The following is a 16,574-nucleotide window of genomic DNA, read 5'->3' on the forward strand; positions in this document are numbered from 1 at the left end:
ATCCGCTCTCAGCGTGGGGGTATCCGCATTGTGTGGGGGGTATCCGCTCTCAGCGTGGGGGGTATCCGCTCTCAGCGTGGGGGGTATCCGCTCTCAGCGTGGGGGGTATCCGCATTGTGTGGGGGTTTCCACATTGTGTGGGGGTATCCGCATTGTGTGGGGGGTATCCGCTCTCAGCGTGGGGGTACCCGCTCTCAGTGTGGGGGTATCCGCATTGTGTGGGGGTATCTGCATTGTGTGGGGGTATCCGCTCTCAGTGTGGGGGTATCCGCATTGTGTGGGGGTATCCGCATTGTGTGGGGGTATCCGCTCTCAGTGTGGGGGTATCCGCATTGTGTGGGGGTATCCGCATTGTGTGGGGGTATCCGCTCTCAGTGTGGGGGTATCCGCATTGTGTGGGGGTATCTGCATTGTGTGGGGGTATCCGCTCTCAGTGTGGGGGTATCCGCTCTCAGCGTGGGGGGTACCCGCTCTCAGCGTGGGGGTATCCGCTCTCAGCGTGGGGGGTACCCGCTCTCAGCGTGGGGGTATCCGCTCTCAGCGTGGGGGGTATCCGCTCTCAGCGTGGGGGGTACCCGCTCTCAGCGTGGGGGTATCCGCTCTCAGCGTGGGGGTATCCGCTCTCAGCGTGGGGGTATCCGCTCTCAGCGTGGGGGGTACCCGCTCTCAGCGTGGGGGGTACCCGCTCTCAGCGTGGGGGGTAACCGCTCTCAGCGTGGGGGGTATCCGCTCTCAGCGTGGGGGGTATCCGCTCTCAGCGTGGGGGGCATCCGCTCTCAGCGTGGGGGGCATCCGCTCTCAGTGTGGGGGTATCCGCTCTCAGCGTGGGGGGCATCCGCTCTCAGCGTGGGGGGCATCCGCTCTCAGCGTGGGGGCATCCGCTCTCAGCGTGGGGGGTATCCGCTCTCAGTGTGGGGGTATCCGCTCTCAGCGTGGGGGTATCCGCTCTCAGCGTTGGGGTATCCGCTCTCAGCGTGGGGGGTACCTGCTCTCAGCGTGGGGGGTATCCGCTCTCAGCGTGGGGGTATCCGCATTGTGTGGGGGTATCCGCTCTCAGTGTGGGGGGTATCCGCTCTCAGTGTGGGGGTATCCGCTCTCAGCGTGGGGGTATCCGCATTGTGTGGGGGTATCCGCTCTGTGTGGGGGTATCCGCTCTCAGTGTGGGGGTATCCGCTCTCAGTGTGGGGGTATCCGCTCTCAGCGTGGGGGGTATCCGCTCTCAGCGTGGGGGGTATCCGCTCTCAGCGTGGGGGGTATCCGCTCTCAGCGTGGGGGTATCCGCTCTCAGTGTGGGGGTATCCGCTCTCAGTGTGGGGGTATCCGCTCTCAGCGTGGGGGGTATCCGCATTGTGTGGGGGTATCCGCTCTCAGTGTGGGGGGTATCCGCCCTCAGCGTGGGGGGTATCCGCTCTCAGTGTGGGGGGTATCCGCTCTCAGTGTGGGGGTATCCGCTCTCAGCGTGGGGGGTATCCGCATTGTGTGGGGGTATCCGCTCTCAGCGTGGGGGGTATCCGCATTGTGTGGGGGTTATCCGCATTGTGTGGGGGTATCCGCTCTCAGCGTGGGGGGTATCCGCATTGTGTGGGGGGTATCCGCTCTCAGTGTGGGGGAAGTTGGAGGGAAGCCCCGAGTTTGTGTTGGACGAGTATGAGATGGACAGTGACTCAGAGGAAGCGTGAAATCATGGAGCAATGGACAACCCGGGGGATAAGAAACAAGAATAGAGTTGGAGTAGTGGGCGATTCAATAGTCAGGGGAATAGATAGTCCTTTAGCAGTTCACGCTCAAAGCTCCACTCCCTCATCTCCAATTCCAACTCTCTCCAGGACTGTTCACAGGCTGATGCTGGATGTATAGTTTCAGCCTGAGCTGGCCTTCTCACCCACTGCCACACTCAGCACTGCAATGCATATTCACACTTATATTGAGACACCCAGGCTCACGGTGCAGGACTCTACCTGACTTGGCAATGGTTAGGTAACGCTAGGCTTAGTTTTTAAACACCTGAGCTTGTAGGAGGAAGGGAGAACATAAGAACAACAACAACTTGTATTTATATAGCGCCTTTAACGTAGTATAACGTCCCAAGGCACTGCACAGGAGCATTTTAAGACAAAAACATAAGAAATAGTAGCAGGAGTCGGCCATTCGGCCCTTCGAGCCTGCTCCACCATTCAGTAAGATCATGGCTGATCTTTTATCTCAACTCCACTTTCCTGCACTATCCACATATCTCTTGATCCCTTTAGCGTCCAAAAATCTATGAATCTCTGCCCCACATGGACCCTTGCCAAACCACACTCACCTCTACCACCACTGACCTCCTCACCGGTTCTGCCTTTCTGCCTCTCTTCACGTGGCCGTGGTAGGAAAGGACTCAGGCTATGGCTGCGGAATGGGTAGCACTGGTACTGGAAGCCTGCAGAGAAAGCAAAGAGTTAGTTTACACTCCATGTGTACAGCCAGAAACTGATCAGGCAGAACCTTTCTTTAAACAGGAAGGGCTACATATGTGTGTCTGGGAATTGACAGGATGATAAATGAGTTAGTTGTCTTGATTATCGAGCTCTGATGACTGGATGAACTCAAGTCAATCACCAGAGCTACCCTAATTAAAGCACCTTTGGGCCTGAGACACACAGACCAGCAAGCCCCCCCCAGCTTACATCCCCCAGCCCAGTGAGTTGACTGATCTCGGTTGGGATAATGGGGCTACAATTGGCCTTGGATCCTTGGGAGATTCCAGAGGTAACAGTGTTGGTGGGGGTGGGCGTGAAGAGAAGCCATGACAAGCGATGTACTAGCTGTGTTTGGATAGGTTGAAATGGATATATGTAAAGGCTGCCCCACAGAGCTGGACAATGGAGGATCTGTAATAACAACAGAAAATGCTGGAAAAACTCAGCAGGCCAGGCAACATCCGTGGAGAGAAAATAGAGTCAATGTTTCGAGTCAAACTCTTTGTCAAGACTGGAAAGGCACAGGAAATGAAATAGATTGAGTGGCCAGGCTGGGAGAGAACAAAAGAGAAGTGAAGAGACATTAAGAGGTATTCAAAACGAGACGAGATGGTGACAGGACTGGTGGAGACAAAAGACGGCTCTAGATTAGGTGTGAAATGCGCTGGCAGAATGGGAGACAGTTGCCATGTGGGAGAGAGAAAAAGGGGGGGGGGGAAGGGCCAAAACAAAGGTGTGGATAAAAATACAAGTAAAAATGTAATGGGGGCCGAGGTTATGATCTGAAATTGTTGAACTCGATATTAAGCCCGGAAGGCTGTAAAGTGCCTAATCGGAAGATGAGGTGCTGTTCCTCGAGTTTACGCTGAGCTTCCGTGGAACAATGCAAGAGGCCGAGGACAGTGAGGTCCGAGTGGGAATGGGGCGGTGAATTAAAATGACAGGCGACCGGAAGCTCAGGGTCACCCTTACGGACTGAACGGAGGTGTTCCGCAAAGCGGTCACCCAATCTGCGTTTGGTCTCCCCAATGTAGAGGAGACCACATCGTGAGCAGCGAATACAGTATACTAGATTGCAAGAAGTACAACTAAATCGCTGTTTCACCTGGAAGGGGTGTTTGGGGCCCTGGACCATGGTTGACACGGCCCTCGACCATGTCCGTTCTATCTCCCGCACTTCTGCCCTCACCCCTGCCCCTCCCTCCCGGAACCACGATAGGGTTCCCCTTGTCCTCACCTTTCACCCTACCAGCCTCCACATTCAACGGATCATTCTCCGCCATTTCCGCCACCTCCAAAGTGATCCCACCACCAAACACATCTTCCCCTCCCAGCATTCCGTAGGGACCGCTCCCTCCGAGACACCCTAGTCCACTCCTCTATCACCCCCAGCACCCCTTCCCCTTCGCCCGGCACCTTACCGTGCAAGCGCAGGAGATGCAACACCTGCCCTTATACCTCCCCCCGTCCCACTGTCCAGGGCCCCAAACACCCCTTCCAGGTGAAACAGCGATTTACTTGTACTTCTTGCAATCTAGTATACTGTATTCGCTGCTCACGATGTGGTCTCCTCTATATTGGGGAGACCAAACGCAGATTGGGTGACCACTTTGCGGAACACCTCCGTTCAGTCCGTAAGTGTGACCCTGAGCTTTCGGTCACCTGTCACTTTAATTCACCGCCCCATTCCCACTCGGACCTCACCGCCCTCAGGCTCTTGCATTGTTCCACAGAAGCTCACCGTAAACTCGAGGAACAGCACCTCATCTTCCGATTAGGCACTTTACAGCTTTCCGGACTCAATATCGAGTTCAACAATTTCAAATCATAACCTCGGCCCCTATTATATTTTTACTTGTATTTTTAGCCACACCTTTGTTTTAGCCCTTTTCCCCCCCCCCTTTTTCTCTCTCCCACATGGCAGCTGTCTCCCATTCTGCCAGCACATTTCACACCTAATCTAGAGCCGTCTTTTGTCTCCACTAGTCCTATCACCATCTCGTCTCATTTTGAATACCTCTTAATGTCTCTTCACTTCTCTTTTGTTCTCTCCCAGCCTGGCCGCTCAATCTATTTCATTTCCTGTGCCTTTCCAGTCTTGACAAAGGGTTTGACTCGAAAGGTTGACTCTATTTTCTCTCCACGGATGTTGCCTGGCCTGCTGAGTTTTTCCAGCATTTTCTGTTGTTATTTCGGATTTCCAGCATCCGCAGTATTTTGCTATCATAATGGAGGATCTGTGTTGGAGAAAAGAGACCCAGCCTGTTCAGCCTTTCCTGATAGGTGTAACTAGATGGGCTGAGTGCTTTTTTTAGACGGTGGTGATGACGATGGTTTTGAAGTTATGAGACAGAGTGAGGTGTCCATTATTCTATGTACCTTGAGGGCAGGAATAGGACTAATTAGGAGTTGAGTGGTAAGGGGAATGATAAGGGTACTTATGGTATCTCGTGGATATGTTTGGAGCCAGGATATAGGAGATAAAGTATAAAAAGCTGAAGGCGCAGAATTAGAGTAGGCAGGAGCCTGGGGAGAGATTAGGGATAGAGGGCAAGGAAGCGATGGAGACAGCTGTACAAATGGTCTTTATCTTCAATATGAAGAACTCTATGAGCTCCTGGAACTTGCTATTTGAAGTGACAGGCAAGGGAATGAAGAAAGCAACTGGTCATTGAGAAGAGGAGCCTGGGATTATCCTAACTTCCAGGACTCTCTATGTTCCATGGTTATCCTGAAATAGTTAGTGGTATTGGCTGAGGAGAACGAGACAGGGTCTTGCTTGTCTGGTTTATGCCAGAGCTTGCACTGCTCAGTCTTGGGGAGTGGAGGTGGGGGCTGCGTCAGAGGAGTGACACAGGTGGGAGATAGTGATTGGCTTGTTGGAAACAAGGCTATGAAAGACAGAGGTGAGGACACAGCTAACCAACAGAGACAAAGACCTGAAGACAAGTTCAGGGCCACAGGCAGAGACCAGAGGACACGGTCTGCGCTTGAAGGGGGTAAATTCAAAATGAATCTCCTGACAGAAAACAGAGAATAGAAGTAAACGGGTCATTTTCGGTTTGGCAGTCTGTAACTAGTGGGGTAGTGCAAGGATCAGTGACTTGGGCCTCAGCTATTCACAATCTACATTAATGATTTGGATGCGGGAACCAAATGTAATATATCCAAGTTTGCTGATGATACAAAGCTGGGTGAGAATGTAAGTTGTGAGGAGGATGCAAAGAGGCTTCAAGGGGATATAGACAGGATAAGTGAGTGGGCAAGAACATGGCAAATGGAATATAATGTGGAGAAATGTGAAGTTAACCACTTTGGTAGGAAAAATAGAAAAGCAGAGTATTATTTAAATGGTGAGAGATTGGGAAATGTTGGTGTTCAGAGGGATCTGGGTGTCCTTGTACACGAATCACTGAAAGTTAACATGCAGATACAGCAAGCAATTAGGAAAGCAAATGGTATGTTGGCCTTTATTACAAGAGGATTTGAGTATAAGAGTAAAGACATCTTACTGCAATTATATAGGGCCCTGGTGAGACCACACCTGGAGTATTGTGTACAGTTTTGGTCTCCTTACCTAAGGAAGGATATACTTGTCATAGAGGGAGTGCAACGAAGGTTCACCAGACTGGTTCCTGGGATGGAAGGATTGTCCTACGAGGAGAGATTGAGTAGACTAGGCCTATATTCTCTAGAGTTTAGAAGAATGAGAGGTGATCTCATTCAAACATACAAAATTCTTACAGGGCTTGACAGGGTAGATGCAGGGAGGATGTTCCCCCTGGCTGGGGAATCTAGAACCAGGGGTCACAGTCTCGGAATAAGGGGTCGGCCATTCAGGACTGAGATGAGAAGAAATTTCTTCACACAGGGGGTGGTGAATCTTTGGAATTCTCTGCCCCAGAGGGCTGTGGAGGCTCAGTCATTGAGTATATTCAAGACAGAGAGCGATAGATTTTTGGATATTAAGGAATCAAGGGATATGGAGATAGTGCATGAAAGTGGAGATGAGGTAGAAGATCAGCCATGATCTTATTGAATGGCAGAGCAGGCTCGAGGGGCCAAATGGCCGACTCCTGCTCCTATTTCTTATGTTCTTATACACCCAAGGCAATAGTGCACACTGCAAATGCTCAGGCTGCAGGATCTATCTGCAGCTCAGAGAGCCAAGGGCCGTGGCAGAAATTTCCAGTCCAAGCCTCATCTTTGAAGTAAAAACTTTAATGACAATTCAATGGGTAAGTTTCAGCGTTATTGTGAAATATGTAACGTTTTGTTATTTTTGGTTGAAACCTTATTTTGGGCATTAGAAATTTCAGTTGAGAAAAAATGCAGATGAACCTTTTTATTAAAAAGCATTTATAGATTGAATTTGTTCACTTCACTTTTTTTTGTTTTTTTTATGAGTGGATTCTCCTGTCTCATTCAGGATTGGTCATTTTCAAAAGACCTTTATAGTTTCTCATTGGCAGTTTCCTTGCTATCTGTTCATACCTTCCCGACCTCTTCAATTCTGACTTGCTGCTGATTTTACCTTGAACCAATCATTAGTGTTAGGGCAAAAGTGTGACACCGGAAGTAAGTGTGACAGAGGGAGTGCATTCTAGATGCAAGACATTTAATGTTACAGCTAACAGCAAATCCTTTGTGGCAATGTTCCTGGTAAGTCAGAAGATGCAGTTTTATAACAGAGGTGTTATTAACAAAATGCAAAAGGGCAACGGGGAAAGGGCGGTGGAGTGGGACTAGCTGAAGGGCAACGGGGAAAGGGCGGTGGAGTGGGACTAGCTGAAGGGCAACGGGGAAAGGGCGGTGGACTGGGACTAGCTGAAGGGCAACGGGGAAAGGGCAGTGGACTGGGACTAGCTGAAGGGCAACGGGGAAAGGGCGGTGGAGTGGGACTAGCTGAAGGGCAACGGGGAAAGGGCGGTGGACTGGGACTAGCTGAAGGGCAACGGGGAAAGGGCGGTGGACTGGGACTAGCTGAAGGGCAACGGGGAAAGGGCGGTGGAGTGGGACTAGCTGAAGGGCAATGGGGAAAGGGCGGTGGACTGGGGCTAGCTGAAGGGCAACGGGGAAAGGGCGGTGGACTGGGACTAGCTGAAGGGCAACGGGGAAAGGGCGGTGGACTGGGACTAGCTGAAGGGCTCTTGCAGAGAGCCAGCGTGGGCTCGATGGGCTGAATGGCCTCCTTCTGTGCTGTAACCATTCTATGAATGTGTTACAGGAAGCAAGTGTAACACAGGAACTGCAAGCCATGCAAATATTTTAATTTATCATAGATATATTTACATATGTATGTCAAGTGCATACCTAGCTTTGCGTTGTGTATTGAGGATTGCTGCTCATGGATTAGTCTAGTTTGTCTGTACCAGTTCTGTTTGGATTGATGAAATAACTCACAACACACATGCAATGGAAAGAGATAATGGGGTAGAGACAGGGGTCTCGATCTCCCACCCAATCTTTGGGGGTCTCCCGGAGGAACAGTGTGAACAGCTGTCTAAAAGTTACATCGGGAGTACTCCTGCAGAAATTCCAGGCGATTCTTACACCCAAACTCCCACCACAGAGATGTGAAGAACATAAGTAATAGGAGCAGGAGTCGGCCATTCGGCCCTTCGAGCCTGCTCCGCCATTCAATGAGATTGTGGCTGATCTTCTGCCTCAACTCCATTCACTGGCCCTATCGCCATATCCCTTGATGCCTTTACTAGTCAGAAATCTATCGACTTCTGTTTTGAACATACCCAATGACTGAGCCTCCACGGCCTTCTGGGGCAGAGAATTCCAAAGATTCACCACCCTCTTTGTGAAGAAATTTCTTCTCATCTCAGTCCTGAATGGCCTACCCTTTATCCTGAGGCTGTGGCCCCTGGTTCTAGACTCCCCAGCCAAGGGAAACATTCTCCCAGCAGCCATCCTATCAAACCCTGTAATAATTTTGTATGCTTCAATGAGATCCCCTCTCATTCTTCTGAATTCAAGAGAATACAGGCCTAGTTTACTCAATCACTTCTCACACGACAGTCCCGCCATCCCAGGAATCAATCTCGTGAACCTTCGTTGCACTCCCTCTATGGCAAGTATATCCCTCCTTAGGTAAGGAGACCAAAATTGTACACAGTATTCTGGGTGTGGTCTCACCAAGGCCCTATAATTGGAGTAAGACTTCTTTACTCCTGTACTCAAATCCTCTTGTAATGAAGGCCAACATACCATTTGCCTTCCTAATGGCTTGCTGCGCCTGCACATTCACTTTCAGTGACTCATGTACAAGGACACCCAGGTCCCTTTGAGCATCTGCATTCCCCAATCTTTCACCATTTAGGAAATACTCTGCATTTCTGTTTTTTCTACCAAAGTGGGTAACTTCACATTTATTCACATTATGTTCCATCTGCCATGTTCTCGCCCACTCACTGAGCCTGTCGAGATCCCCCTGCAGCCTCTTCACATCCTCTTCACAACTGACACTGCCACCTAGCTTTGTATCATCAGCAAATTTGAAAATGTTACATTTAGTTCCCTATTCCAAATCATTGATATAGATTGTGAATAGCTGGGGCCCAAGCACCAATCCTTGCGGTACCCCACTAGTCACAGCCTGCCATCCTGAAAAAGACCCGATTTTCCCTACTCTTTGTTTTCTGTCTATTAACCAATTCTCAATCCATGCTAGTATATTACCCCCAATTCCCTGTGCCCTAATTTTGTTCACCAACCTCTTGTGTGGAACCTTATCGAAGGCCTTCTGAAAATCCAAATACACCACATCTACCGGATCCCCTTTGTTTACTCCACTAGTTACATCCTTAAAGAACGCCAATAGGTTTGTTAAACAGGATTTCCCTTTCATAAATCCATGTTGGCTCTGCCCAATCTTACTATTAGTTTCTAAGTGCCCAGTTATTGCATCCTTTATAATAGATTTCAGCATTTTCCCAACTACTGATGTGAGGCTAACAGGTCTGTAGTTCCCCGTTTTCTCTCTCCCTCCTTTCTTAAACATTTGCTATCCTCCAATCTGCAGGAACCGTTCCATAGAAACATAGAAGATAGGAGCAGGAGTAGGCCATTCGGCCCCTCGAGCCTACTCCGCCATTCAATGAGATCATGGCTGATTATCCAAATTCAGTACCCTGTCCCTGCTTTCTCCCCATATCCCTTGATCCCTTTAGCCTTAAGAAATATATCTAACTCCTTCTTGAATATATTTAATGAATTGGCCTCAACTGCCTTCTGTGGTAGAGAATTCCACAGGTTCACCACTCTCTGGGTGAAGAAATTCCTCCTCATCTCTGTCCTAAATGGCTTACCCCTTATCCTTAGACTGTGACCCCTGGTTCTGGACTCCCCCGCCATCGGGAACATCCTTCCAGAATCTATAGAATTTTGGAAGATGACAACCAATGCGTCCACTATCCCAATGGCCCCCTCTTTCAAAACCCTAGGATGTAGGTCATCCGGTCCTTGGGATTTATCGACTTTTAGTCCCATTAATTTTGCTGGTACTTTTTTTTTTACTAATAATAATTTCTTTAAGTTCCTCATTCTCGCCACACCCTTGGTTTTCTCGTATTTCTGGGAGGTATTTTGTGTCTTCCTCCGTGAAGCCAGAAACAAAGTATTTATAGTGGTTTATAGTTACTAAGGTCTCTCTGGTGTAGCGGGGACTGTTGGTAAACCATTTAACTGTAGTGTAATTGGTGGGATTGATTGATTTAATTTAATTTCAATTAATTAAAGGGTAAGTCATGGCAGGACAGCCCGGCCATGTGGTATGCTCCTCCTGCGCTATGTGGGAACTCAGGGACACTTCCTGTGTCCCTGACAACTACGTGTGCAGGAAGTGCATCCAGCTGCAGCTACCGACAGACCGCATAGCTGGAGCTGCGATTGGATGCATACTGGAGCATTCGCGATGCTCAGGACGTCGTGAATAGCACGTTTACGCAGTTGGACACACCGCAGGTAGAGGTTGGACAGGCAGAAAGGGAAGGGGTGACCAACAGGCAGAGTACTAGGCGCAGGCAGGTAGTGCAGGGGTCCCCTGTGGACATCCCCCTCTCAAACAGATACACCACTTTGAGTACTGTTGGGGGGGATGGCTTATCAGAGGAAAGCAGCAGCAGCCAACTTCCTGGCACCAGGGGTGGCTCTGCTGCACAGGACGGGAGGAAAAAGAGGGGTAGAGCTATAGTAATAGGGGATTCTATTGTAAGGGGAATAGATAGGCGTTTCTGCGACCACAAACGAGACTCCAGGATGGTGTGTTGCCTCCCTGGTGCAAGGGTCAAGGATGTCTCAGAGCGGCTGCAGAACATCTTGGAAGGGGAGGGTGAACAGCCAGTTGTCGTGGTGCATATAGGTACCAACGATATAGGTAAAAACCGGGATGAGGTCCTAAAAGCTGAATATAGGGAGTTAGGAGGTAAATTAAAAAAATAGGACCTCAAAGGTAGTAATCTCAGAATTGCTACCAGTGCCACGTGCTAGTCAGAGTAGAAATAGAAGGATATTTCAGATGATTACGTGGCTAGAGGAATGGTGCAACGGGGAGGGATTCAAGTTCCCGGGACATTGGAACCGGTTCTGGGGGGAGGTGGGACCAGTTCAAACCGGACGGTTTGCACCTGGGCAGGGCTGGAACCGATGTCCTAGGGGGAGTGTTTGCTAGTGCTCTGGGGGAGGGTTTAAACTAAAATGGCAGGGGGTTGGGAACCTGAGCAGGGAGACAGAGGAAAGGGAAACAAGGATAAAAGCAAAAGATAGGTAGGAGAAAAACAAAAGTGGCAGTCAGAGAAATCAACGGTTTAAATCAAACGTGGCCACAGTAAATAATAATTCTAATAGGTCTAAGAGCATTAAAAAAACAAGCCTGAAGGCTTTGTGTCTTAATGCGAGGAGCATTCGTAATAAGGTGGATGAATTGGCTGCGCAAATAGAGGTAAACGAATATGATTTGGTTGGGATTACGGAAACGTGGCTCAAGGATGGCCAAGGATGGGAACTCAACATCCAGGGGTATTCGATATTCAGGAAAGATAGGCAAAAAGGAAAGGGAGGTGGCGTAGCATTACTGGTTAAAGAAGGGATTAACACAATTGTAAGGAAGGATATTAGCTCTGATGATGTGGAATCTGTATGGGTAGAATTGAGAAATACCAAGGGGCAGAAAACGTTAGTGGGAGTGGTATATAGACCTCCAAACAGTAAGGCGGAGGTTGGGGATGGCATTAAAAGGGAAATTAAAGTGTGCAATAAGGGCACAGCAGTCATCATGGGTGACTTTAATCTACATATAGATTGGGCTAACCAAATTAGTAACAATACTGTGGAGGAGGAATTCCTGGAGTGTTTACGGGATGGTTTCCTGGACCAATATGAGCGTCGGCGGGAAACTCGAGCGGCAGCAGCGGGGCTATAAAAGGCTCCAAAGACCAGGTAAGGCCTCAGAGCGTCGGCGGGAATTCAGCGGCAGCAGCGGGGCTATAAAAGGCTCCAGAGACCAGGTAAGGCCTCAGAGCGTCGGCGGGAATTCAGCGGCAGCAGCGGGGCTATAAAAGGCTCCAAAGACCAGGTAAGGCCTCAGAGCGTCGGCGGGAATTCAGCGGCAGCAGCGGGGCTATAAAAGGCTCCAGAGACCAGGTAAGGCGTACCAGTCTCCGAACTCGGAACTCAGAGGGAAGGAGAGAAGTAAAAAGAAATCAAAGTGTGACGTCACCAGAAAGCAGGTAAGTGATTGGTTGGTGAGTATTTCTCTCTTTTTAAACTTAAACTCTGTGGTTTATAGTTTCTAAGGTGTGATATTCACCATCTAGAAACGGGGCAGAGGGTATTTAAAAATAATATTAATAAATTTAATTAACTACATAGAATGGGAGAGCAGGTGATGTGTTTCTGCTGCAATATGTGGGAGCTGGTGAACACCATTGATGCTCACGGTGATCACATTTGCAGTAAGTGTTGGCTGCTCGAGGAACTCCGGCTCCGTGTTGATGAGCTGGAGTCCGAGCTTCAAACACTGCGACACATCAGGGAGGGGGAGAGTTACCTGGACTCTGTTCCAGGAAGTAGTCACACCAATTAGAGTAACTAATTCAGATGTAGTCTGTGGTCAGGGACAGGAGGGTGTGACTATGAGTGAGGCAGGTACGGGGATCCAGGAGGTAGTGTTGGAGGAGCCGCAGCCCTTGCTCTTGTCCAACAGGTTCGAGACTCTTACTCCCTGTGAGGACAGCAACAGGGACTGCAGGGAGGATGAGCAACCCGTCCACAGCACCGTGGAGCAGGGGGCCATTCAAGTGGGGGGAGTAAAAAGAAATGTTGTAGTGGTAGGGTATAGTATCATTAGGGGGATAGATAGGGTTCTTTGCAGCCGAGAGCGAGTCCCGAAGGCTGTGTTGCCTGCCCGGTGCCAGGGTTAAGGACATCTCCTCTGGGCTGGAGAGAAACTTGGAGTGGGAGGGGGAGGATCCAGTTGTCGTGGTCCATGTTGCTACCAACGGCATAGATAGGACAAGGAAAGAGGTTCTGCTGAGGGAGTATGAGCAGCCAGGGGCCAAATTAAAAAGCAGAACCACAAGGGTAATAATCTCTGGATTACTACCTGAGCCACGAGCAAATTTGGCTAGGGTAAATAAAATCAGAGAGTTAAATGTGTGGTTCAAAGACTGGTGTGGGAGAAATGGGTTTTGCTTCTTGGGACACTGGCACCAGTACTGGGACAGGAGAGAGCTGTTCCATTGGGACAGGCTTCACTTGGCCAGTGCTGGGACTAGAGTCCTGGCAAATCGAATAACTAGGGCAGTAGAGAGGGCTTTAAACTAATTAGTGGGGGGGAGGTTTCAAGAGAGCAAAAAATAAAAATGTCAGCGGAGAAGGCAATAGAGCAGTGTAGCAGTGGGGGAATTAAAAACCAGAGCGTGTCAGGAAGGGACAGAATGTATAAAAATAAAGGAAAACCAGGAATAAATTGTCACAAAACATATTTAAAAGTTCTTTATCTGAATGCTCGCAGCATTCGTAACAAAATAGACGAGTTGACGGTACAAATAACTATACATGGGTATGATCTGGTGGCCATTACAGAAACATGGCTGCAAGGTGACCACGACTGGGAACTAAACATCCAGGGGTATTTGACAATTAAGAAGGACAGACAGGAAGGAAAGGGAAGTGGGGTGGCTATGTTAATAAAGGATGGAATCACTGCAATAGTGAGAAATGATATTGGGTCAAAGGATCAGGATAGTGAAACGGTTTGGGTGATAATAAGGGGAAAAAGTCACTAGTGGGCGTAGTCTATAGGCCTCCTAACAGTTGCAACTCTGTTGGTCGAAGTATAAATCAGGAAATAGTTGGGGCTTGTAATAAGGGAACAGCTATAATCATGGGGGATTTTAACTTTCATATTGACTGGACAAATCAAATTGGGCAGGGCAGCCTTGAGGAAGAGTTCATAGAGTGCATTAGGGACGGGTTTCTTGAGCAGTATGTTACTGAACCAACCAGGGGGCAGGCAATCTTAGATCCGCTCCTGTGTAATGAGACAGGATTAATAAAAAATGTCCCAGTAAAGGATCCCCTTGGAATGACATGGTTGAATTCCAAATTCAAATGGAGGGTGAGAGAGTTGGATCTCAAACCAGCGTACTAAGCTTAAATAAAGGAGACTATGAAGGTATGAGAGCAGAGTTGACTAAAGTGGACTGGGAAAATAGATTAAGGTGTAAGACAGTACATGAGCAGTGGTGTACATTCAAGGAGATATTTCACAACTTTCAAGAAAAATATATTCCACTGAGGAAAAAGGGGTGTAAAAGAAAAGACAGCCATCCGTGGCTAAGTAAAGTAATAAAGGATAGTATCCGACTGAAAACAAGGGCATATAAAGTAGCCAAATCTAGTGGGAGGATAGAAGATTGGGAAGCATTTAAAAGCCAGCAAACAATAACTAAAAGATGAATTAAGAAAGGGAAGATAGATTATGAAAGTAAACTAGCAAAAAATATAAAAACAGATAGCAAGAGTTTCTACAGTTATATAAAAAGAAAAAAGGGTGGCTAAAGTGAATGTTGGTCCCTTAGAGGACGAGACCGGGAAATTAGTGTTGGGGAACATGGAGATGGCAAAAACGCTGAACAAATATTTTGTATCAGTCTTTACAGTGGAGGACACTAAAAATATCCCAACACTGGACAAACAGGGGGCTATGGGGGGGAGGAGCTAAACACGATTAAAATCACTAAGGAGGTGGTACTCGGTAAGATAATGGGACTTAAGGCGGATAAATCCCCTGGACCTGATGGCTTACATCCTAGGGTCTTGAGAGAAGTAGCGGTAGGGATTGTGGATGCATTAGTGGTAATTTTGCAAAACTCCCTGGATTCAGGAAAGGTCCCAGCAGATTGGAAAACTGCTAATGTAACGCCCTTATTCAAAAAGGGAAGTAGACAAAAGGCTGGAAACTATAGACCAGTTAGCCTAACATCTGTGGTTGGCAAAATGTTGTAGTCCATTATTAAGGAAGCAGTAACAGGACATTTGGATAAGCATAATTTAATCGGACATAGTCAGCATGGTTTTATGAAGGGGAAGTCATGTTTGACAAACTTGCTCGAATTCTTTGAGGATGTAACAAACAGGGTGGATAAAGGGAAACCAGTGGATGTGGTGTATTTGGACTTCCAGAAGGCATTTGACAAGGTGCCACAGAAAAGATTACTGCACAAGATAAAAAATCACAGGATTGGGGGTAATATACTGGCATGGGTGGAAGATTGGCTATCTAACAGAAAACAGAGAGTTGGGATAAATGGTTCATTCTCGGGTTGGCAATCAGTGACGAGTGGTGTTCCGCAGGGGTCAGTGCTGGGACCCCAACTCTTTACAATCTATATTAACGATTTGGAGGAAGGGACCGAGTGCAACGTAGCCAAGTTTGCCGACGATACAAAGATGGGAGGGAAAGTAGTGAGTGAGGAGGACATAAAAAACCTGCAAAAGGACACAGACAGGCTAAGTAAGTGGGCAGAAATTTGGCAGTGGAATATAATGTTGGAAAGTGTGAGGTTATGCACTTTGGCAGAAAAAATCAAAGAGCAAGTTATTATCTAAATGGAAAGAAACTGCAAAGTGCTACAGTACAAAGGGATCTGGGGGTCCTGGTGCATGAAACACAGAAGGTTAGTATGCAGGTAATCAGGAAGGCCAATGGAATCTTGGCTTTTATTGCAAGGGGGATGGAGTATAAAAGCAGGGAAGTCTTGCTTCAGTTATACAGGGTACTGGTGAGGCCACACCTGGAATACTGCGTGCAGTTTTGGTTTCCATATTTAAGAAAAGATATACTTGCTCTCGAGGCAGTTCAGAGAAGGTTCACTCGGTTGATTCCTGAGATGAAGGGGTTGACTTATGAGGAAAGGTTGAGTAGGTTGGGCCTCTACTCATTGGAATTCAGAAGAATGAGAGGCGATCTTATCGAAACATATAAGATTGTGAGGGGGCTTGATCGGGTGGATGCGGTGAGGATGTTTCCACTGATGGGGGAGACTAGAACTAGGGGGCATAATCTTAGAATAAGGGGCTGCCCTTTCAAAACTGAGATGAGGAGAAACTTCTTCACTCAGAGGGTAGTAAATCTATGGAATTTGCTACCTCAGAGAGCTGTGGAAGCTGCGACATTAAATAAATTTAAAACGGAGATAGTTTCCTCGCTGATAAGGGAATTAGGGGTTACGGGGAGCGGGCAGGGAAGTCGACGTGAGTCTAGGTTCGGATCAGCCATGATCCTATTGAATGGCGGAGCAGGCCCGAGGGGCTGTATGGCCTACTCCTGCTCCTACTTCTTATGTTCTTAATATGTCGAGGAACCAACCAGAGATCAGGCCATCTTAGACTGGGTATTATGTAACGAGAAAGGATTAATTAGCAATCTTGTTGTACGAGGCCCCTTGGGTCGGAGCAATCATAATATGATCGAATTCTTCATTAAGATGGAGAATGAAGTAGTTGACGAAGAGACTAGGGTCCTAAATTTAAATAAAGGAAACTATGATGGTCTGAGGCGCGAGTTGGGTAGGATTGATTGGGGAATGTCACTCAAAGGGT

General features: G+C 48.1%; 1 protein-coding gene across 5 annotated transcripts in view; it reads right to left on the reverse strand.

The window, feature by feature from the left end:
• Positions 1 to 16,574, reverse strand: part of mlh3 (mutL homolog 3 (E. coli)) — a 147,011-nt gene that overhangs the window by 113,622 nt on the left and 16,815 nt on the right. For 4 of the 5 annotated variants that reach the window (XM_086002512.1, XM_086002510.1, XM_086002511.1 and 1 more), the window contains exon 2: positions 2,306 to 2,419. In XM_086002512.1, the coding sequence (XP_085858638.1) occupies positions 2,306 to 2,419 (114 nt within the window). Of the gene's footprint in view, positions 1 to 2,305; positions 2,420 to 16,574 lie in introns of those variants that run through there. The other variant, XR_015080160.1, reaches the window with a different exon arrangement.

This window comes from Somniosus microcephalus, chromosome 12 (assembly GCF_052327205.1).
Source record: "Somniosus microcephalus isolate GS21.2 chromosome 12, FLI_Smic_1.0, whole genome shotgun sequence".
Taxonomy (NCBI): domain Eukaryota; kingdom Metazoa; phylum Chordata; class Chondrichthyes; order Squaliformes; family Somniosidae; genus Somniosus; species Somniosus microcephalus.